Source organism: Clytia hemisphaerica, unplaced genomic scaffold (assembly GCF_902728285.1).
Source record: "Clytia hemisphaerica strain Z4C2 unplaced genomic scaffold, Clytia hemisphaerica genome assembly, whole genome shotgun sequence".
Lineage (NCBI taxonomy): Eukaryota > Metazoa > Cnidaria > Hydrozoa > Leptothecata > Clytiidae > Clytia > Clytia hemisphaerica.
In genome coordinates, this window is record NW_027103907.1 from 838,898 (window position 1) to 866,716 (window position 27,819).

Consider the following 27,819-nt stretch of genomic DNA (forward strand, 5'->3'; position numbering starts at 1 on the left):
TAGTCGTATTTAAAGAGAAACACCAGTTGGTGCTTCCAAATGGGTTGAATCCATTGAGAGTTCAATCTCTAACCTTTCTCAGGCAAGAAAAAGTGAAGCCTTAAAAAATGCGCCGTATTTTTGACGACAGATTGAATCTAGCAATTCCTTTGTTTACGATTGATATTTTTTTCGAAATTTAGCGGTAAATTTTAGTTTCAATCTGTCATTTGTGTAAAAACCAGGCGAGCCGCTCAAGGCCGCGCAACTTTGGTAGGATTTGTTGGCTTCAAATCCTACCAAGGAGATTGACTTCTAGCCCTTCGGGCTTATACTTCACTGGTTGAAGAATCATTTCTAGTTTGCAGAGGAATCACCGGGCTTCATTGTTAAAGTTAACTTACATTTCATGCTATTTTGTTGCATGATGTTGAAAACACTTTTAGATGACAACCCTTTCAGTCCACCAGTGATAAGGAAGCCTCTTTGAGTGACGAAAGAAGAAAGTTCAGAATACGATGATCGTTCGATGGACAAACCGACGCCCCATAAGTTGATACTGCCAACTGAAAATTGAAAGTGAAAAAAAAAAGATTAAGAAAAACAAAAAACTCAAATAAAGAAATAATGACGACCAAGTCTGTAGGTTAAGACAATAAGCAAGGGTTGACTGTTCAAATAACGACCCCATCAATTCCTCCCGGACGAGAGAAATACACTCAAAAAATCAATTTATCTATATTTTATCTGTATTTTCATTATCCATACATACCAAATCACCATTAGGTATTACACAAGGATCGCACTCAAAATCCATGTTCTTACAAAGAGTAGCTACAATAATTTTCATAATATTTGAGAAAATAATTCCCCACAAACTTTTATAACCACAAACGAATTGTAAGCTTAGGTTGGAAAGGTAGAGTTTTAACTCAAGAACTTAGGATTTCAGGATCCCAATGCTCAAAAATGGTCCAACAGCATGGAAGTTTACAAAGCTCTTCCAAATTAAAATATTCAACAAAATTAAGTAGTAAAATCTACTTTCCAACCCGCAATTTAAATCTTGAAAAACGTTGAAATAAACAGAATTCTCAATTGAAAAAAATTGTATAGACTGATAGGAGATCTAGCCCTTTCAAAGCCCCCTGCGTTTGAAAGCCCTCCCTGCTTTTGGGACCACCCAATTGTCTTTTTAAAACACATGAATAATAAAAACAACTTACTACCACGAATAGCACCAAACATGGCGAGAAATCGTGATCTCAGGCCAGAACCAATCTGCGTGCTTGATCTGCCGGTCAACAACAGGAAAACCAGATTGGGATTTTTACCGGAACGACCAGACCTTAAGAATGCTGGATAAATTTTAAGGAGTTTCTGGAACGCGGCGGCTGTATCACGTTTCCCGTCTTTGCTGGCGATGAAACTGATGGCCGAACACGCTTTCTGAAAGAATGATAGAGAAATGAAATTGAAATTAAACGTGTTTTTTTCTCTTCGAATTGTATGTACAAGGTAAGCAACAGTTTCTTTTTTACTCGAAACTTTTCTGTATTTCAAATATTCGCTTTACTTATAAATCGATTCATTTATAAGAGCCTGTAAAAGTCTTGACTGTTCTCAGTTTTTGGTGATTTTCAGATATGTTCTTATGATTGGTCTTGATAAAACGAGCTTTATCCCTACACTTGATTTTATTAAAAGTATCTAGAGGAACAATTTCCTGCCCCTCCCTTCTCTTCTCATTTCCCTGTTTATTAGGCACCTTAGAGCTTTTCTAAAGTTGAGAAAAATCGCAAATAATAGTTAGGAAATTATCAAAATATTCGAAAAATTATCAAAAGATTGGAAAGATTTGGTTTAAAGCATCTCAAATCCTCCAATATAATTCTATATAATAATTTTCAACTTCAAACACAACTAAAACATACCTGTACATCTTGAGCTCCGCTAAACGTGACCCATTTCGTGACCACGTTCACGCTAGCACCGTACGTGATAAACGTGACGTAAGTGCCTTGTAATTGAAACATACGCACGTAGTTATACACGTATCTTTGTATGAAAGCGATTTTGGATGAATCTGTTGCATCGATTAAGAATGCGAGATTTGCACGACCGATACCTGAATGAATAAAATAATTTTTAATCATATATTATTTGACAATTGGTAGATAGATCCGAAAATCTTGCTCGAATAAAGTTTTGAATTAATATTTTTTAGCACGGGTGTTTAACAACAAGGATGGAGGTAACAACATTGGTTCGTGTTGTGCACCCAGGTGTTGGCCTAACATTTTATGACGATAAAAGGTTTTTTTACAAGAAATAAAATAGAAATATTTTTCAGAATTTACTTCTACTGTATTAGTATATACCAATTCTCCCTGCTAAAATTGAATGGTAATACACTTACTTCCGTAACGGAGGCCCAGATAACGATACCACCCCCATTGTCTATACCACCATTCTACAATGAAAATAAATAAGTTATTTTTAAAACACAATTCATTCTGTATTCAATCTGCATTCATTCAAAAACAACAATAAATCAATCAGAATTGGTCGAGTAATGAAAGTTTTGAAATGAGGGGCAAAAAAATTGATACAGTGAAGTCTACAACTCGGACTATAACTCGAACATGTACGGGGAATACAAATTTGTTCCAGTTAAGAAAATTTTAGATTATGTAGTAAGGTTTGTAAGGCATTGTTAACTGAAGGGACGAGAAAACTTGTTCGCGCTAAGGAGACATCTGAGTTATAGAGGTTCGAGTTAAAGAGAATCTACTTTAATAGGGTTTTTTAGCTTGAATTTTGAAGAGCTGCTGAAACTTTTCTAATGGTTGCACTGAAAAATCATGTAAATCGTTATATATTTTTAATCTAACAGTCAACATATAATTAAATATACCTCTTTGGATGAATTTTGATACAGCACTTGATGAGATACCTATCTTTCGACCAAAATCTAAAAAAATAATAAAAAGATACTATAGTCAGTAGTAGTAAACTAATAATCTTGAAGCTTAAAAAGCTGAAAATAATTTTGGGATCGGTGTGTTTTCCATGGTGGCATTGGTATAAACTAATCATCCAAACTTCTTAGTCTCAACTTTTCGATGCACAGTCAAGACATCGATTCATCATAAAAACAGGATTAAATAACTCGATTTTTGATATGCATAAGTCATTATATCTAACATAAACACCCGCAAAATACCGGGCTTTGACCACTGTCTGTTACTAACTATAGAAACAAAGTGGTCAAAATCCGGATTTTTCGGGTCCGTCATCTGGACTCATGGGCTTCGTCAACGGGGGGTTAAGAGTTACTATTTTAAGCTTGTTTGAGACCAAATCAAACCACAAAAACTATTATTCTCCCCAATTAGATATCGTTTTAAGGTGTCTTGAGGGTGAAAAAAGTGAAAATTTTCTTCGTCGCCCAACCATGGTGATGATATTTATTTTCAAATATGTTTGCCCCTCACTCAAAATGGCTCGACGGGGCCTATGTGACGCATATCAAGAAAACTTACATCTACCCAAATATCGTCGCAATATGGAAAATACTGAACCGCGTGTTGGTCTACCAGCGATCCTCAATCCTTTGCCGCCCAAAATGACACCCCTGTATCCACGGGCGGTATAAACGTAGCGAGAGTAAGTAAATCTCATTAGGTCTTGAACACGCCCACCACGCCCTAATCCGAATGTAACGACGCGTACTCCTAAATATAAAAAAAATCGGTACTAATTTTTAAGTAGTTGTACAATCGGCGCCGAAATATTTGGCACAAAAGGGGAATTCCCTCAAAACTTTAAAACCGCAAGTGACTATTAAGTGCTTTAATAAAGTGCGGTTAGAAAGTAGAGAAAATTCAGACGTAAGTTGGCAAGCAACGGATGTCAAATGGTGTACAGTTCTAGAAAACAGATAATCGGTCTTCCAGAGATTTCGTTAAAAGGCGACTATAAAAGGTTTTGTTATAATTAACTACCGGTACATCTTTATCGGCAAAACTAATGCCATCAACCATTTGCTATCGATCAATGTAGGCTGCACGCATTCCCTCTACTTTGTTATAATTAACTACCGGTACATCTTTATCGGCAAAACTAATGCCATCAACCATTTGCTATCGATCAATGTAGGCTGCACGCATTCCCTCTACTTTGTTATAATTAACTACCGGTACATCTTTATCGGCAAAACTAATGCCATCAACCATTTGCTATCGATCAATTTAGGCTGCACGCATTCCCTCTACTATGTTTTGGTATATGGGATGCACAAGGTGTATAAAAATCCATCCGACAGTTACACCCGTCTTTATGTTCTTGAGTTTTAGAAAGTTGACTAGCTTGATTAAAAAGTTTCATAAGAGAGATCTATAAATTTCATTAAATTTGCATTCAAAAAAATTAGAATGGCAAGCGGTTAATACAATCATTGGATTTCTAAATCTCTTTAAGAAAACTGAAACGGGTGACCCAAAATTTGGAGTAACTCTCAAAAGATATCGGAGGGGATGCGTGCAGCCTACGATTGATGTGGCTATATGAGACTAACTAGAGGTGGTTTTGCTAAACTAGGCAGCGGTTCCATTAAGTCATTTCTTGTCACAATATGAGCGCTTTCTTAACAGTGCGCTCTTCATCAAGCAAGAAAATATGTTGTAAATAAAGACAGGCTTTTGATAACAACATTTTGAGTTCACATACCTAATGACTTGAATTTAGCTTTGAAGGATGCTGCTTTCGACAGATCATCTTTATCGTTCGGGCCGTTCAAAAAGACGAACAAAACACCGCCTTTCTGACCGTTCTTCTTAAATGCATTATAGTAATATTCCAGTCCTTCGCCAACCTTTCGTGGACGACCACCGCTAGTTCTGATACCCGCTGATAACATATCCCGGACCTCTTTGGCTGAACTGTAGGTACGGAAATCAGCAACCTGTAAGAAAGATAGGGAGGAATTTCACAAATATAATCCTAAAAGTTAGTTCGTCTCTTGATCCCTAGAACGACCTGCCTGTGCGTTCTTTTTGCGTACGACTCAAATAATTACGATTTTCCAATCGGCCGGAGAGAACATTACAGCTATGGATCAGATCTTAAGAGAATGAGAATAATGAATAAAAAGCATTTAAAGTCGATAACATAATATACACAAATTCAAAAGATATACAGGTTCTAGAAAAGCACATTGCCACGAATTTGTAAGAGCATGACTAAATTTAATATAAAAAGTGGTGCTTACTTTAAAGACATTTTCGGCGAACATCGACACAGATATGAAAGAACCTTTCTGGAAGAGCATTGCCAGATTGTAAATCCAGTGTTGCATCATGGGAATGTGTTTCTTGATGTGACCATCAACCAGGAATGCAATGCTGGTCTTCTTAATAGCTAAAATAACAACAGCGAGTGGACATTAATTAGGACGAATAAATCAAAATACATGAAAAAATAACAAACTAGAACAAAAAGTAAACGGGTTAACGGGGTCATTCCCTCAAAAAAATAAAAAATAAAAAATTCTGACAAATAGAGTGGATGTCTGAAAGATTTGTTTTGCTAATGAAACCAATATCATACCCTTGTACTGCAAAATATAATTCTAAAAAGTAGTCGCCATGAAATGAAATACATGAAAAAGCACAAACCTTCGAACTGAAAACCCCGTATAAGTCGTCTCCAGTCCCAATATTTCATCAACAAACGTTTCAAATTCACCGTACCACCTGCCATGGTTTCCGTCTTTGAAGTTTTGGACACACATGTCACACGCACCAATTTGCCACCAATTTTGACCAAACCTAGAGAAGTGATGAAAATTATTGACTTAATCATCAACATCCTCATTCAATAATCCGTGGTATTTTTTCGAGTGTTTCGATCGCATAGGTTGAGTCCTGCTCGGAAGATGGTGGGTGCGAGCCTTGACTAATTGATGATCGATTTTGAACCCTCAACCAAATCGTTAAATAAAAAATAAAAATTAAACTTATTGGCCCTTTTTAAAATGGCGTTATTTCAGCGTAGTAAGGACCTGCGTAAGGGATCAGAATTAAATTAGGTCGGGCTATAATTGGAGAAATTGAGCTTTTCTTGTGATAAGGGCCAGGGTAAAAAGGGCCGATGCTAAATTAGAGCTGGCGTAAAAAGAGCCAATAAGGTATTCTTATACCTTTATTATATCTCGGGCGTGTCTGGTACGCTTTATACTTTATGTAACCACCGCCTCGTTTGTGCGTACCCTCTTCTTCTTTCGCTTTTGCTCCTCCCTTCTTTTCTTCTTTCTTCTTACTGAAGGTTGGCTTTTTGTTTTTATTCTTGGCGTTGTTAGTTTTTGAGGGCGCCTTCTCTCCTGGGGCGGATGCGGGGCCACCGAGAACGCTCAAGTCTTGTAATGGGTCAGCAGCTAAAGTTGAGGGATGATAAACAAACATTGCCTGGATATCATGTTTCATTTAATGATTTTGAGTGAAAAAGCATTGGATGAAAAGACTACCACATATCTTTAGAAAATTAGGCAAGGTAAAAGTTATACAAAAGGCTCTCATCGAAAACTGAATCTTTAGCAAACAATAAATTTCTTTAATAAGAGAATATACTATTAATGTTCACTATTTGAATTCAGACATTAATCTAATTTGCTCGAATGCGATGGGTGGTATTCTTAATCTTCAAGGGGACTGATATTTTGGACTACCGTTAAATTCTCGCTTATTCGAACTCAAACAAAAGAAATTTTAAATCGTTCAAATTACAAAGTTCTAATTATAGAATTTTTTAACGAGGATTTCCCCTTGACGAGAACTTAGTTCGAATTATAAAAAGATTCGTATATAATAGACGTTCCATATATCACTGTAATAAACTCGATAAAACAACTCACTTTCTTGCTCCTGATTGAGATTACTTGCTCTTCCCGACTGTTCAAGACCACTACTAGCTTTATTGCTATGACCGTTGTACGACTGTACATCTTCTGGTGCACTGTTACTGTTGGAGGACGCTGGAAGGTTCCCTTGTGCTTGGTTTTGATTATTATTGACTGCTGGCCCTTGATTCTGGTTATTTGCTATCATCGCAGGGGTGGGAGGTTGCGTAGCTACTGGTTGTAGCCTAACGACGGGAGGTGGGGTCACGACTGGGGCGATTGGTTTGAGTGGAGGCGTGACCGCTGGTGCTTGTTGCTTCGGTCGTGGTGTGACAATAGGTTGAGGTTTCTTCTCGATAGGTAGCGGCGTCGTGTTTCCAGGCTGCTTCCCGAGGGCTCCTCCTTGAGTCTTTACGGGTGAAGGTGGGTTGTCAAGTTCCTCTGGAGGAGGCGTTGTGTTAATAGGTTCTTCCTCCATTCCAGGGGGTGGTGTTGTGATGCGACCAGCATGCATCCCACCTTTGACTGGAGGCTTTGTGCTCTTGGTGGGCTGTATCTTCATCGGAGGGGGTGGGGTAACTTCCACAGGTGGTGGTCTCGGTGGAGGGGGCAACGTCGTTTTGGCTACCAAGACAACCTTAGGTGGTGCAGTGGCAGCTACCGGTTGCAAGATAACAGGTTGAGGAGGTGGAGTAGATACCGGTTGCGGTTGTACCAGTACAGGGGAAGGTGGAAGAGTTGTGGCCACCGGAGGTTGTGGTGGTTGAGGAGTAGTGTCGCCTCCTACATCACCGACGGCGTCCGTACTGAGGTCAGTACCCTTGTTGGGAGGAGGTAGCTTCCTCTCTTCTTTATCTTCTTGGTCTTCGCTTGCTTTGTCGTCAGCAAAATCATCTTCATCTGAAAAACAAGGATTGATTGGACAATCAAAGAACAAACATTTAACAGATCAAGATGGTCTATCAAGTAATGAGTTTATCGGGGAAAGAAATTAAGAAAGTGCGAGGTAAACGCGCTCACAAATACAGTGCTAATCAGCCCTGTATAACCGCGAAGAAAGATACAACTAAAATTCATATTCTTTACTTCACTCCAGTGGTTTTTGGAAGCTTTTTATACAAAAGACAAGTAGATCGAATCTTTCAAATCTCGTTTAAGAATTTAAATATTCCCCATGACTTGAAACTTTCAGGACGTGTTCAAAATTAATAGACCTCAGACTTTTTTCATTGGAAATGTCAAAAAAGCCTAGAAAAAGGGTTCGACTCTAGCTACTTAGCCCAATTTTCATTTTATTCGTGGGGCATAAAACGACAACAGTGCTCTTCAACGCTAAATTGCGATTGATACAATAGGCCTTTTCATAAATTATTTTGAGTACAACGACTGCCTTGTTTTGAAACAATTACCAAGGTGATTAAATCCTTTGAGTTTTCAAGTGTTACTGTTACGGTCCGCGCGCGACCACGATAAGAATTGTTAGTCCAGCGAAATAGAAATTAAATCGAGCTTGTTCACTAAATCAACATATTTGCTGTTCTTTGTGACCTCCTTAAAAACTTTTATTGTTTCTTTTTACAGGCCAAGAGCTTTAAGAAGGCGATAGAAAAGTTGATCAAACAAAACCCGCCGAACAATTCCGTCATGCAATGGTATTTCAGATTCGAACCAAATGAAATTGGTGAAAAAGCTGAGCATATGTTCTGCGACCACCTTTTTTCCCTTAAAGATGATGAAGTTCTCCAAGACACTGTAATTCTCAATTCTCTCGACTTTCATATTAATGTCAACAACCGAATGCAACAAGAATTTGACGTTCTTCTTTTCTCTTGGTCCAGAAAATTGGTTATTGGTGTTGAAGTCAAACGCAAACTTTCTTCCAAGGCCTTTGGACAACTTGACAGATATTATGAACTGATCGAGGAAAGGCTGAGTGATCAACTCGGACCAGGTTGGACGTTCTTCCCTGTGGTTTGTGTGGAGAACGATACGGAGCTTTATGGCACTCAGCATTACATCAATCTAGACACTGAATTGAAAGGCTGGCTTTCAAACATCTTCAGAAGATACCCAATCATACCAGCTTGTATCCCCTACGTACCCCCTGTCAATCAACTTAAGGATGTTTTACGAATCGTCATCTTCGCTCTCCACTCTTCGAAGACTGCACCCATCACAACAACGAATTGGGTGGATTACATCACCGAAGCCATTGATACCGTATGTACCACGGACAATATCTTATTCTACAGTAAGAAACAGCTCCCCGTCATGAAAGCTCGCGATCCTCAGTTCGATAATGTATTGCTCTACGGTGGCTGGGGCTGCGGAAAATCTTTCTTATTGCTAGAAAAAGCCAAACAGTTGAACGGAATTAACAAATACAAAGGCAGGATATTGTATGTTGTAACACGATCTATCTCAGGGAAAGAAACTTTATGGGAATGGCAATTGAAGGAGGATCTTGAAAAGGAGCATGGTGTGTTTGTCAAAGGGCTGGACTACACGGAGGAGGTAAGATAATTCTAAATAATATCACCATCTCTTTCGAAAAGTGTCATTTGTGACAAAAAAGAAGGAATCAATTTCAAACTAAAGATTCTCCGATGGTCTTTCAAATGTTTATGCCTTTCAAATTTAAAGTTATGGTTGCTCAAAATTTAAGTTAGCCTTTCCTTTTTCTGATGATGAAAAGTTTAGATTTATAACATCTTTAGTCTCAAAAGTCCTCGTTGATCAGAGCTGTTTTAAATTACCAAGACTTGAGGCTGAGACTGAGTTGTTGAGAATTTTTTTGGCTGATGATTATTGTCCATGCGGACAGCATGAAATTTGAAATACCAAATTCATCTAATCTCATTCTTAACAACTATTCTATTATTTCACAAAGAAAGCGGCTTAATTTGTTACGAGAAGATACATAGCAGCCTCCCAAATTATTTTTTCTCGTTATCATAGGACCTCGTCAGCTTGGCTTCTTTTATTCAAAAGAAAAATATTAACGCACTTTTTATGGACGAATGTGATATTTCCGGTAATGAATTGACAGAAATGATGAACGACTTAAAAGAAATTGACGTCGTTTGGATTGCATCTGACGCATACGGTCACCACGCTTTCTTTAAAGGTTGGGATAAAAGTTCAATTTATGGAGACTTTTCAGTGTATGATGATTTTACGAAATTCGAACTTTCAACCAACTTACGCAACCCAAAGTCTATAGTAAACTCAGCATTGAACTTTGATGGTTTTAATTACAGTTTTGGTTTGAAATATCCACCACCTAACTTCCCAAACGGCCTTGCCCCCATATACGCTGATACGGTGAAAGAAGCGATGAAGAAAATGCGACAACTAACTAATAGTGGTGTTTTAGTTATTTGTGGATCTCAGTCCAAATATAAAGAAACATTGAATAACCCAAGCATGAATCCTAAAGGATATAGTTCAGCAGATGGAGAAAACAATTTCATGGTTGGTGAAAGTCCGTATCAACACCTCAAGGATGGAAATGTTTTAGTTGTCAGGAGCTATGATTTCATCTACGGCTTTGAGTGGCCAAATATCATCGTCTATATCGGAAAAAGAAAAGATGACGGGAAAGTTGATTTTCATCCATGTAACGTGTACATGAGATGCACCACTAACCTCATTGTTGTTGAAAAAGAAGATAATTTCTATCTTGCTATACCCTCACGGGACCGTAAATGTTATAAGCTAAGTGACCATTGTAAAAAATCTAAATAAAATCTTATATTTTGATATTGTAAAACTCTTATCCTCAGGTCTCTTTCAAATGCTTCAAAATGATCTGAAAATATGTACTTTGGAATATTTACTTTTTGGAATATTTTGACGCTTTATCTGTGCAAGCCATTTCTGTCTCAGACCTTTTCGTTTCGGGTCTTTAAGTTGTTCTGCTGGTAAAGTATGGAAACTTCGATTTGATCCCGCGACATTTCTATTAGTGCAATTCGGGGTACCACAGCTAGGCATCCTTAGTTAAAATATATCTCAAATCGATTAAAGCTTTAGAAAATCTCCTTCAATGTGAAAAGCGTTTATCGCACTACTCTTCTTTTTACTGTTTATTCCTGTTCTGCTCTCTCTTGTAATTCAATTGCTTGAAACTACTATCAAATGATTTTTCTGACCCTAAAAACATATTTGGAAAGATATTAGGATTATTTGAAATTTAGTTGGCTGCCCCTTTAAATTTTTAACTGAAACATACGCTCAGAACACATCGGAACACATCGTCGGCTGCATTCGATTGTAAGCTTTCAATTTTGTTTTTTTGGTAAATTAACTTAACTTTTTTTTTCATATTAGTCTTCGTATATATGGTACATGTTTACTTTTTAGATATTTTAGAAATTTACGCCATTCCAACTACACTTTTTATAAGCCTTTGAAAGTTCTTGACTCTTTCAGTTTCAAGATTTATGTTCTTGAAATGTTTTTAGTTTCACCATTTTGTGGTTTGATTCCGCAAAGCCTAAAAAACTCCTTTTTTCATTGAAGCTTAAAGGGACATTAAAGTAGTAAAATGTAAACATTGCGCGAACCACGTGTCATTAAAGAGAACAATTAAAATCACGTGTCCAAAAAAAACTTGTAAAACAAGGAATTGAACAATTAAAATTAGCCATATTTGGTTTGATTTTTTATTTTGACATGTGACATTTGTTTTGATTTTGTATCCGCTGCATACAGTTTGTTTACAAATTTCGCAAGTACTGTTATGTTATGTCCCTTTAAATAGCTTGTATAGTTTTTTCTTACACCTCTCTTTTCTTATCAATAAAATCAATAAATATCAATAGATTTTTTTTCTGACCTAATAAAGCTTTCCATGTTTGCCACACTATCTTGGGAGCGCTTAACGTAACTTATATTAGATATATAATAGTCTCACAGAACGTTTTTAAAATTTGGTTCAGTAGTTGCCAAGTTAAAATTCCCTTTTTAAAAATATCAAAAACTCTTTAAAGAGTAGTAACTATTGATTTTTCTTACCATTTATTAATGAAGGGCTTATAATTTGATCTTCTTGGTATTGAACATATTTTAGAACATAGGTAATTTGAGTACTTTTATATATAAATAGTTTTTGGGTACTATATAATCAGATTTTTGTACAATCAGCAATTTTCGAAAAATTTCCAGATCATGAACTGTTAAGAATATCAAATTTAATATCCCTCCTTTTTCCTGTTTTCGTATACTACAGAGTCTCTATAACTCGAAGACCACTCAAAAGAGAGGTGCTTTTTATAATTTCAAAGGCTTGCTAGCCATTTTATGCTTAAGATCCATCCTTGCGGATGTTAAATATTTTATGAAAATAAGTATGAATTTCAATTGAAGTTCACTTCAAGCCAGTACAAAACAGAAGTATTGTAGTAAGATTTATGCTCTTGCTTAAAAACAGGTCTTTGGAATGGGTACTTGAAAATATGAAAGAATGCCGCCCTCTAATAAGCACCCCATCTGAAAACCAAACTTGGAACCTTAAAAATCTACAGAGTAACGCAGTGGTCATTTGAGAAAATACAGTATGTCAACTGATGCTTTTTAACAATGATGTGTGGATTATGTTCTGGTAAAACAGGTGGAAGTTTGCGACTCTAAATTTGTTAATTTGAAGAAATAACAACTTAACAAACCTTCTTCATCTTCACTTTCCTCATCATCTTCATCAGCGTAAGATTCTTCCTCCTCTTCTTCACTCTCCTCATCTTTGCTGCCATAGTTCTTCAATGAGGAGGATGTTTGCTCTGAAGATGACGTTGAAGGAGGCTCTATGAACTCGTTCTCTTCCATGTCTGTAAATTATAAAACGAATTGCTCATTGAATCTGAAAGTTCATTAGTTTCATTTATGTCATCAGTATAGTTTAAATAATTAAGTTTCTTGCCAAATCAGCTAATTTTAACTCGGGAAGACCCCCGTATTTATCTTTATCTGACGGTAATTATTTGAGAACTCATAATATCCAAAAATATAACAGTGAACCAGAAAATCAACAAGATGTTTGCAAAAACAAATCAAAACCATTCAATAACCAGCAAAAAACATGCGGAAAATTTCAAACGACCGTCGGATTTGCACGTCAGTCCTTCAGTATGACTCTCTTCGACGGCTCTTCGTTTTCATCTTCATCATCTTCATCAAAGGAATCTTCACCATCATCAGCAAAAACTTTTTCACTTTCAACGAGTTCTTCTTCACTCAATTTATGTATAAAAACAAATTCTTTCAAAACAAACCTTCGTTTTCATCTTCATCATCTTCATCGAACTAATTTTCACCATCATCAGCAAAAACTTTTTCACTTTCAACAAGTTCTTCTTCACTCAATTTATATATAAAAACAAATTCTTTTAAGCAAACCTTCGTTTTCATCTTCATCATCTTCATCAAACGAATCTTCACCATCATCAGCAAAAACTTTTTCACTTTCAACGAGTTCTTCTTCATCGAGATCGTCTTCTTCATCATCAACATTGGCATAAGCATCGGAAGGATCGTCTTGTGAGTGACTCTAAAAAGGAAAAGTAGTACTTTTTCAAGAGGGATTATGAGGTTATTTAGAATGTAACAGAAAATCAACTTATCGGGATTGTTAATCTAAAACTCTAGAACGTAAGATAAAATTTTCATTAGAATTAACAAATGGACCACAAAATAAAACGTCTTTTAGAAATTCATAGATCTATCAAATTGGTAGCTCATTTAGCCTAATTGCTGTTTATGCTCATCTGAATGAGGTGATATTTATTAAAAATGGTGACCTTCATTAAGTGTTTCTAGTATACTTCACTACACTCAGCGTTATCAAAAAAGCAAAGTTAACCCAGAGGTAGAGTCTAATCTTTCAAGCGAGGAATAAATCTATACCTTGCTTTGTTTATCAAGAGTTCCTTGTGTTTCTTTCTTATGAGGTTGACTCATTTGGGAACTTGAGCTTGGCTCAACCTCAGGCTCAGAACTTTGACTTGGTAGATCAGCTTGCGATTCAGGTTGGCTTGAAGAGCTGCTACTCGATTGAGATACGTCTGCAGAGCTTGATGTCTGCACTTCAGGCTCATAGCTCTCAGAGCTGGAAGATTGTGACTCAGATTGACTCGATGGAGGCTGGGCTGCAGAGCTAGATTGTGACTCAGGTTTATAACTGCTTTGACTTGAGAGATCAAGCTGAGATTCAGGACTAGATTGAATTGGTTGAGAAGATGAAGCTGATTGATCAGGCTCTGCTTGTTGACTTTGACCTTCATACGGGTTATTTGCGGGCTCTAAAAACAACAGAAATGTTTATGATGATATACGAAGTAAGCGCATTTTATGCTGATAAAGCATTTAAATTTCTTTAAAAATTGTGAGAGGCGGATGAAGCCTTCTTCCCTTTTTAGAAGCTGCGTAAGAAAACCGTCGAAAATACATTGAAATGATAAAACTTTCCATCCAAAAGTGGGAAATGAAAGTACCTGTACTTAAAGTGGACATCAATTAGAATTGAAGCATTGGTTAAAGGTAATAAGTTAAGTCATGCTTTAAAGCGATTGTTCGGATTTTAGAAATAAAAATCACCATCAAAATCATAGAAAACTGAAAAAAATCAAATTTTCTTGAATTGTTGTAGAATTCGATCTAGTTTTCATCATCTTACCTTTATAAGAGCTACTTGACGACGAAGAGGCTGGTCTTTGTTCTACATAAGGTGACGAGCTCTGACTTGCGCTTTGAGCAGAACTGGATGAAGCAGAGTAGCCTGTAGACCCTTGGTATGGACTTGAATCAGTGTATGGGCTACTGCTAGATGATGATGTTTGTTGACTACTGCTAACTACAGGTGAGCTGGAAGCTTCTGGCTTGTAAGGTGATACCTCTGTATTTTGTGATAGCTGACTCAATTGGGAAGAGGAAGACCCTCCTTGACTCTTATATTGTTCATTGGAGCTACTGACATCTCCTTGCTTTGGTTTGAACATATTCTGAACTTTTGGTGATTCTGTGGGTTCAGTTTCATAAGGGGAATGCTCTTTATACGTGTTTTCATCTGGGGTATCCCCAGTACTCATTTCCGAGGAATCCTCCTCGTCTTCGTCATCTTGGGAATCACCCAGATCGTCCATTTCCGTATCAGAGTAATTGCTTTCGTCCTCATCAGCGGATGCTTCCGTATTATCTCTAGTGGAATGTCCGGTTATTTGAGCGCCCGGATTATTATTTGGATTAGAGCTTCCGCCAAGACTTCTTTCAACTTGATGTCGCTTTAACGATTTAGCACCATCGTTTAGGAATTTCAAATTTTTTAAGAATTCTTCGTGCCTAGATGAATGTTCTACGGAATATAAAAAGTCAGTTACTGATTCCTGTTTCGTTTCGATCGCATCTCTCTTAGCTGCCGATACTGTAGTAGAAAAAGTCTCATTTTTTCTGATGTGGTATATCGAACTCCGAATGCCTATGACTCGGGAAAGACTGTCGAAAGAACTGAAATCGTGCGCCGTGTCGAATAGAAAAAGCTCTTTGTCAGGTGGTATAGTAAATATCTCATTGTCCTTTTCACTGATCATTGATTGGTTGTTGAGATGATTAGCGAAAGCTGATTGGATGACCATGATTATAGAGACCACAGTAGAGACGCATATTATCCAAAATCTATGAAGAAAATTTTTGAGAATTAAGAATCGGGTGAGAGAGATGAAAATTGGTTATTAAAAATACAGTTGACTCTCTCTAGTTCGATCTTTGAGGGTCCAAGAATTTTCTACGAAAGACTCGAATTACAGAGAGTAATTTATACGACATTCCAGCAGAGGGGACCAATATTTGAGTTCGAATTATAGAGAGATTCAGATAACATAGATTCGAATTAGAAAGAGTACCCAAATGAGAAGTCGCAAGACAAGAAACAAGAAATTTCTTTGTCCCTGCCGCTATTACCGCCTGGAAATTCTATATTTAAGCACACATCAATAATAAATGCAGCCTCGGATTTTATAAATGTTTATAATGATGATTTTAAGCCACTTTAAATCTTTATTGAAGTACCGAAGTATATTGAGAGAAAAAGAAAAATATGAAAAAAGTAGTTGGGGTTCAACCAAAATTCACCAGTTTATTAAAAAGACAAATACCAGGCTAGTTCATTTCATCCGTTATTAAGTTCGACGAAAACTTGGTTCTCAAGGGTTCAGAAGACAAAGCTCCTGACCACTTCAAAAGTGTAGACTTCTTAGAAAAAGTAAACAAATAGAGTTTCTATTTTTATTAAGAACAAGCTATAAGAGCATAGGACTTCGATGCGGCCAAAATGTTACGAACAAGTTAAGAACACTTTAAGGCTTTACATACTCTAATACAACCGATTTCTTAGGAGAATGGACAAAAGTACCAACAAAATGGTGAAAATAAGAACGTGTTAAGAACATTTTTAGGTTTAGAACTCAAAAAACTTAAAACTCGGATAGGCTTCAAAGATTTTGGATGTTCTAATGAAAAACGTGTAGCTTCCAATGATACCAAAATCGATGACTAACACTTTTACGGTATTTTGAAATTTCGATAAATTTGAAAACTCATTCTTTTAAGAATATGTAAGGAAATAGTCACTGTAATAAAATCAATGACAAATGTTTCTAGTTCAAACTAAAAAATAAAATCTTCCAAACAAATTGAATAACCGTAGCCATCTTTAAAGAAATAAGTATAAATTTCACGAGGTAAAATTATACAAGAAAATGTAATGACTCAGCTGGTAAAGCATAGGGTTTATTTGTGTGTTTAGATCCTACTTAATCTAGAAAAGATCGCTCAAAATTCTATATACGTTTCCAGTATGCAAGTTTTATTTCTTACCGCGGGCGCTTTTAATGACCGAAACTCTAAATAAGTAGATGGTCCCATTAAGTCTGCGAAAACCTTTCCAAGATGTGTTTTTTTAAATGGGGAGAGTGCTTTTAACGACCGAAACTTTAAATAAGTAGAGGGTCCCATTAAGTCTGCGAAAACCTTTCCAAGATGTGTTTTTTTAAATGGGGAGAGTGCTTTTAACGACCGAAACTCTAAATAAGTAGAGGGTCCCATTAAGTCTGCGAAAACCTTTCCAAGATGTGTTTTTTTAAATGAGGAGAGTGCTTTTAACGACCGAAACTTTAAATAAGTAGAGGGTCACATTAGGTCTACGAAAACCTTTCCAAGATGTGTTTTTTTAAATGGGGAGGGTGCTTTTAACGACCGAAACTTTAAATAAGTAGAGGGTCACATTAGGTCTACGAAAACCTTTCCAAGATGTGTTTTTTTAAATGGGGGGAGAGTGCTTTTAACGACCGAAACTCTAAATAAGTAGAGGGTCACATTAGGTCTACGATTATTTTCGATCTAGAAGAGCTATGGCCATGAAATTTGGTACAGATGTTCTCCATCATGATACAATTTTCCAGGAAGAAAAAAAAAATTGATGACGTCATTTAAAAACCGATGACGTCATCACAAGATTTCCACCTGTCAGATAAAAGCCCAAATATATGGTTTACAAAAGTGTCTATTACAGTCGAACCAATAAAGATATTTAAATTCTGTTTAAAGATTCTGAAAGGTAAAAGGCTGTTCTTTAACTTAATTGCCTGTTTTGCAATTTCCATGAAAATTATTTCTTAAAATCTATGCTGAAGATGAGTAAAATTTTCAAAATATGATGACGTCATAAATGATGACGTCATCATTTTCAATTTTTTTTTTTTAATTTTTCAAATTTGTATTATCAATGTCTATCACGTGTCAAAATTTGAAAATGATTGAATAAATAGTTTAGAAGTTATCAGCACTTTAAAATTTTGAGTTTTAAGCGATTTTAGCTGGGTTTTATGTCATGTTTCACAATAAAGTCATAAAACCTGATCTGGACAACCTATGACCCTAAAATTTTGCACAAGTACTTTTAATAAGATTTTATTAAAAGTCAGAAAGTTTCAAGTCGTTTAAAAAATTTTTCTCCGAGATATAAACAAAAGAACTCCAGCGTGGTAGATTCTACCCCCCCCCCTGGGGCTAATAGGGTTAACGACCGAAACTCTAAATAAGTAGAGGCATGGCTCCGCCCCCCCCCCCACTTATTTGGGGGGGGTGTAAATCTCAAATTGGCTTAAAAGTGGGTGGGAGCTGTCTCATTTTTTAAACTCAGGGGGGGCCTAAAAAAGTGGGGGGAGCTGAAGGGCTACACTAAAGTTCTGGGAGGCTAATTAGGAAACTATTGTTTTGGTTAATAAGTTAAGAATTTTTCTATTGAATTTATTATCTCTTACATTCTATCAAAATGTAGGCTAATATGGCAGATTTCTACCCTTAAAATTCCAAAATTTTCTCGTTGCCCAACCATGGTGGGTCCCATTAAGTCTGCGAAAACCTTTCCAAGATGTGTTTTTTTAAATGGGGAGGGTGCTTTTAACGACCGAAACTCTAAATAAGTAGAGGGTCACATTAGGTCTACGAAAACCTTTCCAAGATGTGTTTTTTTAAATGGGGAGAGTGCTTTTAATGACCGAAACTCTAAATAAGTAGAGGGTCCCATTAGGTCTACGAAAACCTTTCCAAGATGTGTTTTTTTTAATGGGTGGGGGGGGGTGCGGTGTAAGGGGTCATACCTGTTTCCAGTAGGATTCATCTTTCATTGACAATTTCAACCTAATTTTACTCAATTCAAGAAAAATAAATAAACAAAACGTTTTACAAAAACCAATGCCAATTTATAAACATTTTTCAAAGACCAAAATTTTCCAAGTACTTTCAAAACTCCAGAAAAATCCTTTGCAAAAAATCGAAAAATGTCTAAATGTCTGTAATTGTACTAAAACAGTCGTAAATTAGCATAAATTATCAAGGCGATGCAATCAAGCATAACAAAGATATTTGCAAATAAAAAGAAAGAAAGAAATAATCTGCAAAGTTTGTGAAGTTTACAAAAAAGATGACAACCAAATGGAAACATATTTGAAGAAGTGATTTCTGCATTTTTTGTTTTCTGAAAAGTTATGCATTTGAATAGAGTCGGATTGGAAAGTGTGGATAATCCTATAAAGATCCAAAAGCTCTATTTTAAACAATTCTTTGTCTATTGAGGTTGCTCTTTCTAATCCACGGGATATCGTATCAGAGACATCGAAGACAGGTTTCAAGCAGGAATCAATATAATGTTTTACTGTATCTGAACTTCTCATAACTTTTTGCAACGCGATTAAAAGTTCAAAGCTCTTTCAATGATTCAAATGTTTAACAGAATAAAGCCGTTAAACCTTAAAATCTTATAACAAACGTCTTCTGCCAACCTCTTTAGGGATGAAGCTAATGTCATGATCTGACCTGGTCATCCAACCAAAACATTCAAAGCTACTGTGCTTTTTGCCTAAACACTAAGGCGAAAGCATCTATATTCTAATATTAATTCTTATGCATATGGCGATTTTGGCGCGGTTGTCTTGCCTTATCCAACCACTACTCATTGAATATCAGTCTAAATTTTGGTTGAAAAAGATCAAAACAGTGCGCCGACCTGGGAAGATTCTCTAATAGAGCAATGGTCTTTAGAGTACAAATGTGTCGGCATATAGTAACCAGAATTTGCCTTTGTTATCAAACCTCTATTATAATGAGAGTTGGCTAAACTTCTGATTTCAAACTTCAAAAAGTCCATAAAGCATGCAAAAAATCCTAGGATTGTTCATTCCATCTTCTGTTCAGACGACAAACGGCGAAACAGATACCTTTCCCATCTTAGTAGGTATCTTTGCAAGGTGATACCCTTGCCCCGTGTCTTTTCATTTTAGTTGTATTAAAAATCCCTCGTATTGTCCCTATATAAAGTGTGCAAATTGTCCTCAGATTGCTTTTAGAATGAGTGTCAAAAGTCCTCGGAATGACTTCATATATCATAATGTGAGTGAAAAGTCCTCAGAATGACCTCATAATGTGTGTGAAATGTCCTCGGATTGTCATTAGAATGTGTGTTAAAAGTCTTCAGAATGACCTCATAATGTGTGTAAAATGTCCTCGGAATGACCCCATAATGTGTGTTAAAAGTCCTCGGATTGCCTCCATAATGAGTGTAAAATGTCCTCGGATTGTCCCTCTAATGTGTGTGAAAAGTTCTCGGAACAACCTCATTATTTGTGTAAAAACTCCTAAGATAGACTCAACAATGAGTGTGAAAAGTCCTCGGATTGTCCCCATAATGTGTGTAAAATGTCCTCGGATTGACCCTATAAAGTGTGTAAAATGTCCTCGGAATGACCCCATAATGTGTGTTAAAAGTCCTCGGATTGCCTCCATAATGAGTGTAAAATGTCCTCGGAATGACCCCATAATGTGTGTAAAATGTCCTCGGAATGACCTCATTATTTGTGTAAAAAATCCAAAGATACACTCAATAATGAGTGTGAAAAGTCCTCGGATTGCCATTAGAATGTGTGTTAAAAGTCCTCGGAATGACCCCATAATGTGTGTGAAAAGTCCTCGGAATAACTTCATAATGCGAGTAAAAGTCATTGGAATGACCCCATAATGAGTGTAAAATGTCCTCGGATTGCCATTAGAATGTGTGTTAAAAGTCCTTGGAATGACTCCATGATGTGTGTGAAAAATCATCGGAATGACCCCATAATGTGTGTGAAAAGTCCTCGCAATGACCTCATTATTTGTGTAAAAAGTCCAAAGATACACTCAATAATGAGTGTGAAAAGTCCTCGGATTGTCATTAGAATGTGTGTGAAAAGTCCTCGGAATGACCCCATAATGTGTGTGAAAAGTTATCAGAATAACTCCATATTGTGTGTTAAAAGTCCTCGGAATAACTCCATAATGTGTGTGAAAAGTCCTCGGAATTACTTCGTAATGCAAGTGAAAAGTCATTGGAATAACCCCATAATGTGTGTAAAATGTCCTCGGATTGCCATTAGAATGTGTGTTAAAAGTCCTCGGAATGACCCCATAATGTGTGTGAAAATTGCTCGGAATGACTTCATGATGTGTGTAAAATGTCCTCGGAATGACCCCATAATGTGTGTGAAAAGTCATCGGATTGCCAATAAAATGTGTGTTAAATGTACACAGAATGACCCCATAATGTGTGTGAAAAGTCCTCGGAATTACTTCATAATGTGAGTAAAAAGTCATTGGAATGACCCCATAATGCGTGTAAAATGTCCTCGGATTGCCATTAGAATGTGTGTTAAAAGTCCTCGGAATTACACCACAATGTGTGTGAAAGTCCTCGGAATTACTTCGTAATGCAAGTGAAAAGTCATTGGAATGACCCCATAATGTGTGTAAAAAGCCGTTGGACAGACTCAAAAATGAGTGTAAATTTCTCAGAATGACTTTGTGTTTGCCCTAAAATTATTCCAAGAACAGTGAAAATGTACTTAAATCATCCCTAGAACAGGTGGTAAAAAATACTCAAATTATTTCCAGAACGTTTGTAAAAAGTCTTTCCGTATAATGTGTGTGAGAAGTCGTCGGATTGACCTCAAAAAGTATGTAAATTTTTCCTAAGTGTGGGATAAGTTCTTGGTATATCCCCCATAATGTGCAAAAGATTTTCTAAATCTCTTTAAAGAATGTAAACGTCATCGGTTAGTTCTCGTAATCTGTTCAAAATTAGATTTCTAACCGATCATTAGCTGTAGCATCTACTATGAAACGCTCTAGTCGTGATCAATGAGCACTCTTCTGATAAACTTATTTAATACTATCTATATGTTAATTGATTGATCAAAATTGTAGGGAGCTTAGTGGTATCAGAGGGGTCTATTTCTGGAACCCGAGAAATATTTAAGATTATGATACGAAAATAATAATCTTTATGTAAAATCGAATTTAAAAAATAGTTTTAAACATTGAGTTTAAAATGATATGTATTATGTACACAAGATAAATAGTACTTTATATTAGTTATGATTATAAAAAGGCATTACAGTATATGGCCCCCAAAACGGAGACGGCCCCTAAAACGGAGGTTTTCATTAAAATGAAGATTCTGACTTGTAGATTTATCAGAATTAAACGATTTTTGTTTATTTTGAAAGAATGATGGTTATACTTAAAAATGAGCATGTTTTTGCTGGTTTGAGACAGATTCTAAATAACATATTTGCGTCTAAAGGAAATATTTTAACACCAAAATTAGTTAAAAATTGCATATAACTCACTCTAGCTCCTTGGATATTGAAAATAAGTTATGAAAACAGGGTATAGGAAACTTTCTACACCTAATGCCGTTCAGAAAATGCAAATACATCTGTGACTTTAGAGGCTGGGTAGAAGATATAGCATCTTGAAGGTCAACCAGTATTTTGGAGCCCTAGAATCAGCTTTGACAAAACCGAAAATTCTAAATATGAGAAAAAGCAAAAAATCTTGGAATACTATTCCTATCACCTTGAGTTAATAGTTTATAACAAAAAATTAACATTATATATAAAATTTTTCGCTGAATCAGCAAAAACGGCAAATTCTGTCAATTTTTTGCAAAATATAGGAGAAAAATATCTTTAAAGCTTAATATTTTCAGTTTCAGTTAAGCTTTTATTCTAAAATTTTCACAGCCTATTCCATACATGAATGGAACTATTTTCAAACGAGATTTGTTTCCAAAAACTTGATTAAAACGTTGTTTTATCAAAATTGTCATTTTGAAAATTTCTAAATTTTCAGTTTGGACTTTGCAATATCGAAAATCTTGAAATATTTCATAAAAATCATAAATTTTACATCCATCGGGTCGTAAATTTAAGGGAAAACACAAATATGTTCATAGTTTTTCCCATTTCACCACTGGGCTTAATAATTTGATTTTAACTACACCTCCGTTTTGGGGGCCCCAAACCTGCATTTTGACAACCAGGGGTATACTGTAAAAATTTTATCAAATAAATTTATGCCCAAAACCCTCTAAATCATATTTCAAAACTATGGTCAAAATTTTGTATTCATATCTTAAAGATATCTCGAGAAATCGCTAAAATTTCAAACCTCCGTTTTGGGGGCCATTAGAAAAAAGCTACCTATCTTTAAGCGATTGAAAAATATTGTTGAAATTGAAAATTTTGAAAAAGAACTTCCAGGAAATAAAGTAGAGATGATAAAGTTTTTCATGCAGCAAAAATTTTTGTAAAACCTTTTTTCTTCTAGATTTGAGAGAAATTTCAAATTTGATCGCCGTTTTGGGGGCCACATACTGTATGGTAAATGTTTAAAAAGATATGATTCTTCTATAGAATTAACAGAACCGGGTAGGGTAAGAAGGAATGTAGCCGCGATAAATAATTAGTAAATATCGTACTAGTTTAAGTAAAGAAAACGATTTAATTTAATTTCTTTCTCAAAGTTTCAAGCTATCCAAGATGACAATCTTCAGTAAAAATATTTTTAAAGTTATAATTAACATTTTTAATTAGCACTTTTATTGATTTCGGATTAGACAAAGCATAGTAAATATCGTAGAAACAAATTCGGGTTTTTTTTTCAAGAAATTCTACATATAATAGAATGGTGGTCGAAAGTTCAAAAAACGTTTTTTCGAAAATTTTCAACAAAATCCTTCCATACTATTCTTTTCGAAATTAATAAATACAGAACATTGCTGATCCAACCCCAATGGCAATTGATCGGGCACCAAATATCCTCAAGTAACCTTATCTCTATTATTGCTTAAGTTCTTTAATTGCTTAATTGCTTCAGTAAAAAGATTCTTTATGTTGCATGTTAATAACGAAATTATAAAAAAATAAAGCAATGGGAGTTTCTAAACATCGACCAGAAGTGGCGACCACGACCAGCGACCACGACCGGCGACCAGATAAATTTGGGTTATTGACTTTATCTGCTCTCTCCAACGTAGAGAATGTCTAAATCAAGTCCTCAAAATACGAAAAAGTGACCTTTAAAGTATAACCAGTCATTTTCTTGACAAAGTGACACTATTTGACAAAAATATTGACAGGGTCATTAAGTATGATATCTGTAAGCTTTATTACACCGAATATTTTAGTTATGCTGAATGAGATGCCTTTAGTATGAATAGATAGAACTTGTCAGTAGGAAAGAATTGCCATTTCTGGTTGATGTTTAGAAACTCCCTAAAGAAATACATTATTATCACGCGGTTAATGAATTAATAATGAATTACTGATAATCTTTAACAAAATTAAAGGTTATAAATTAGACAAATGCTCATATATTTAGGATGCATTTAGAAACGTCGTTAAACTATGATTTTAAAACTGGAATTCAATCGGTTGAAGTGTCTTTATTAGATATCTACGTTATCATTCATGTAGGCCAATGGTTAATAATATGGTATGATGGTTAAATTATGAAGTGGAAGTGTTGTTTAGTGTTTCATGTTGTTCATTTGTGAGTTGATTTTCGTTACTGCTGAAAAATAGAAGACGAAGATGTGAAAGCTTGAGAGGTGAAAATGAAAAGGGGTGGTTAATGAGCCAAAAGGCAAGGCTAAAGTTAAAAGATCATACTTTTCATGAGTACATATCATGTTGTTTCAATTCTTTACTTTTGGCGTGTACTTTCTACTTTCAGGAAAAAATAAACGAAACCTTCAGAGTTTTCAGCAAAAACAATTTTGAGATATTTTATTGTTGGATGAGGTCTCATAATAACGCCAGTCGGAAGACATTTGACGTTCTTTAAAGCGATATTCATGGGGTGGATTTTCATTCAATATAAGTAACATATCTAATAGTTGGAAGTTCGATAAAAAACCGATGTCGGATAGGAAAAAGCCTTCAACAGGGAGCTGTAAAAGATTCCGTAGGATGTTTCTAGCTTTTCAAAGACTGACGAACAGGTTAATTACATGATTATTCAATCAACACACTGACCTTTAGGTATTTGCGTTTTCTTTTTCGCTTCAATGTTTGCAATTCCTTCCTCTTTGAAATAATCTTCTAACAGTTTCTTGATCGCTGGAAATTTAAATAGAAAGATTGAAAAAAATCATGAAATAATCATTCGGAAGTTGTTGTAGACAGGAGGCCCGTGCTGTATTTTCATAATCTGGTATATATACAGGACGGGTACGAGCTGTGAGGCAGATTTCTGCTTCAAAAAATTGACAGTGGGAAATTCGAATTTAGCGCTGTCTTCACTTACTAACATAAAAACGAAGTTTAGGAACTTGCGCTTTCTCTAAGAAAAAGTGTGAAAGAATAACAGAATTTGATTGGCTGTGTTTTCAACCGTCATTAGGATCTGGGAAATTCAAACTCTCAGCCCTAACCATGCTATATATTTAACCATCAATATATAAAATAAGAAACCTCCATCTCCAGGCTAAAGTTGTTGTGATCAAGATTGATCTCGATTGACATTCATCAGCCCGTTTATTTTATGAAAAACTTGTAAAAAGCGTGAATCTAGTCTGGTCTCCGAACCATTACTGCCTTGACGCGTAAGAACCAAAACCTTTCCAGTGATAAATAACTTTTTCAGATTTGCGGGTAATGGTGGGTTTATTTTTCAAAGAAATAGTGTACTGTCATAATTCTAGTTTTTAAAAATTAGATTCTTCTAATCGAAAGTTTGTCTTGATCCTACTTTGGGCTAAGTCGCGATATATGGTGTGTCTCCTGAAACTGCCGTTCTTTTTCACGTCATTCTGGAAAAGACTGTCGTGCGTTTGAAAAAAGTGTCGATATGCATTAAAGATTTTCAGTTCATTACATTACACCCACTACGTAAAGAATAACATCACTAATCATATAATATGTTATAATAGTATTGTACTACTTTCCACAGTACATGCCATGAGCCTATAGCTGAATTTCTCGTGGCAGGCGTGGCAGCTGTGGCAGCTGTGGCGAGCGTTGAATAGTAGATTTCACAGCTATTGCGTACGGATAAATTTCTCGGGGCAAGCGTGGCAGCTGTGGCATTCATATAATATAAAGATCACAGCAAGACACTATGATATGGTTGATTTTCTTGTGGCAGGCGTGGCAGCTGTGGTATTTATATAATATAAAGATCACAGCAAGACACTATGATATGGTTGATTTTCTTGTGGCAGGCGTGGCAGCTGTGGTATTTATATAATATAAAGATCACAGCGAGACACTATGATATGGTTGATTTTCTTGTGGCAGGCGTGGCAGCTGTGGCATTTATATAATATAAAGATCACAGCAAGACACTATGATATGGTTGATTTTCTTGTGGCAGGCGTGGCAGCTGTGGTATTTATATAATATAAAGATCACAGCGAGACACTATGATATGGTTGATTTTCTTGTGGCAGGCGTGGCAGCTGTGGCATTTATATAATATAAAGATCACAGCAAGACACTATGATATGGTTGATTTTCTTGTGGCAGGCGTGGCAGCTGTGGTATTTATATAATATAAAGATCACAGCGAGACACTATGATATGGTTGATTTCTTGTGGCAGGCGTGGCAGCTGTGGCATTTATATAATATAAAGATCACAGCAAGACACTATGATATGGTGATTTTCTTGTGGCAGGTGTGGCAGCTGTGGTATTTATATAATATAAAGATCACAGCAAGACACTATGATATGGTTGATTTTCTTGTGGCAGGCGTGGCAGCTGTGGCATTCATATAATTTAAAGATCACAGCGAGACACTATGGTATAGTTGATTTTCTTATGGCAGATGTGGCAGCTGTGGCAATCATATAACATAACGATCACAGCAAGACACTATGATATGGTTGATTTTCTTGTGGCAAGCATGGCAGCTGTGGCAATCATATAATATAACGATCACAGCGAGACACTAAGGAACAGCTAAATTTCTCGGGGCAAGCGTGGCAGCTGTGGCAATCATATAATATAAAGATCACAGCGAGACACTATGATATGGTTGATTTTCTTGTGGCAAGCGTGGCAGCTGTGGCAATCATATATTATAACAATCACAGCAAGACACTAAGGTACAGCTAAATTTCTCGGGGCAAGCGTGGCAGCTGTGGCAATCATATAATATAACGATCACAGCAAGACACTATGGTATGGTTGATTTTCTTGTGGCAGGCGTGGCAGCTGTGGCAATCATATAATATAAAGATCACAGCGAGACACTATGATATGGTTGATTTTCTTGTGGCAGGCGTGGCAGCTGTGGTATTCATATAATATAACGATCACAGCAAGACACTATGATATGGTTGATTTTCTTGTGGCAGGCGTGGCAGCTGTGACAGTCATATAATATAACGATCACAGCGAGACACTAAGGTACAGCTAAATTTCTCGGGCGAGCGTGACAGCTGTGGCAATCATATAGTATAAAGATCACAGCGAGACACTATGATATGGTTGATTTTCTTGTGGCAGGCGTGGCAGCTGTGGCAGTCATATAATATAAAGATCACAGCAAGACACTATGATATGGTTGATTTTCTTGTGGCAGGTGCAGCAGCTGTGGTATTCATATAATATAACGATCACAGTGAGACACAAGGTACGGCCAAATTTCTCGAGGCAAGCGTGGTAGCTGTGGCAAGGACTTTACAAACATCACTACAAAAGCGTGTGGCTAAATTTTATATGAAAAACATTGCAATTAGATACGGCAATCTTCGTATAGAAATTACAAGTAAAGACTAGAGCAAAAAATCAAAATAAAATAGAAAATATTCTATTGATTATGAAATTTCTTTTGAAACACAGCGTTGTTGCCACCGCAGCGTGCACAGCGAGCGTAAGTGGCTTCATAGCTTCACGAGGTTGTGCAGATGGTAAAAATGTTTTCTTTGTCGTCTTTCAGTTTCCGTAAGTTTCACGTTCCGTAATTTATCCGGGCAATACTTTTGGGGCGCAATTTATGGCGTGGAAGTTTGGCTGCGGGCGTACTACGACCAATATTCTAAATGTGGACCCACTCACAAAGATAAAAAACA

At 36.2% G+C, this 27,819-nt stretch overlaps 3 protein-coding genes across 7 annotated transcripts in view; 1 reads left to right on the forward strand and 2 right to left on the reverse strand.

Annotated features, from left to right (window-relative positions):
* LOC136809064 (uncharacterized) overlaps positions 1–18,749 on the reverse strand; it is a 48,924-nt gene extending 30,175 nt beyond the window's left edge. Inside the window, exons 1-16 of one of the 2 annotated variants that reach the window (XM_067065638.1) lie at positions 18,529–18,749; positions 14,550–15,544; positions 13,781–14,175; positions 13,274–13,424; positions 12,547–12,705; positions 6,893–7,777; positions 6,182–6,415; positions 5,658–5,810; positions 5,252–5,400; positions 4,711–4,945; positions 3,525–3,716; positions 2,897–2,953; positions 2,399–2,452; positions 1,914–2,107; positions 1,206–1,428; positions 384–545 (exon numbers count right to left, since the gene is read on the reverse strand). In XM_067065638.1, the coding sequence (XP_066921739.1) occupies positions 384–545; positions 1,206–1,428; positions 1,914–2,107; positions 2,399–2,452; positions 2,897–2,953; positions 3,525–3,716; positions 4,711–4,945; positions 5,252–5,400; positions 5,658–5,810; positions 6,182–6,415; positions 6,893–7,777; positions 12,547–12,705; positions 13,274–13,424; positions 13,781–14,175; positions 14,550–15,544; positions 18,529–18,548 (4,258 nt within the window). In that variant the 5' untranslated portion in view covers positions 18,549–18,749. Of the gene's footprint in view, positions 1–383; positions 546–1,205; positions 1,429–1,913; positions 2,108–2,398; positions 2,453–2,896; positions 2,954–3,524; positions 3,717–4,710; positions 4,946–5,251; positions 5,401–5,657; positions 5,811–6,181; positions 6,416–6,892; positions 7,778–12,546; positions 12,706–13,149; positions 13,214–13,273; positions 13,425–13,780; positions 14,176–14,549; positions 15,545–18,528 lie in introns of those variants that run through there. The other variant, XM_067065639.1, reaches the window with a different exon arrangement.
* Positions 7,832–10,873, forward strand: LOC136809082 (uncharacterized). The gene is made up of 3 exons (XM_067065661.1): positions 7,832–7,843; positions 8,459–9,391; positions 9,836–10,873. Exons 1-3 carry the CDS (start codon positions 7,832–7,834, stop codon positions 10,622–10,624), a joined length of 1,734 nt encoding a protein of 577 aa, XP_066921762.1. The 3' UTR covers positions 10,625–10,873.
* A 4,589-nt stretch (positions 18,750–23,338) lies between the features above and the next one.
* Positions 23,339–27,819, reverse strand: part of LOC136809065 (uncharacterized) — a 63,034-nt gene continuing 58,553 nt past the window's right edge. For 2 of the 4 annotated variants that reach the window (XM_067065643.1, XM_067065642.1), the window contains exons 34-35: positions 24,778–24,861; positions 23,339–24,310 (exon numbers count right to left, since the gene is read on the reverse strand). In XM_067065643.1, coding sequence (XP_066921744.1) covers positions 24,270–24,310; positions 24,778–24,861 — 125 coding nt within the window. In that variant the 3' untranslated portion in view covers positions 23,339–24,269. Of the gene's footprint in view, positions 24,314–24,777; positions 24,862–27,819 lie in introns of all 4 variants that reach the window. The other 2 variants (XM_067065641.1, XM_067065640.1) reach the window with 1 other exon arrangement.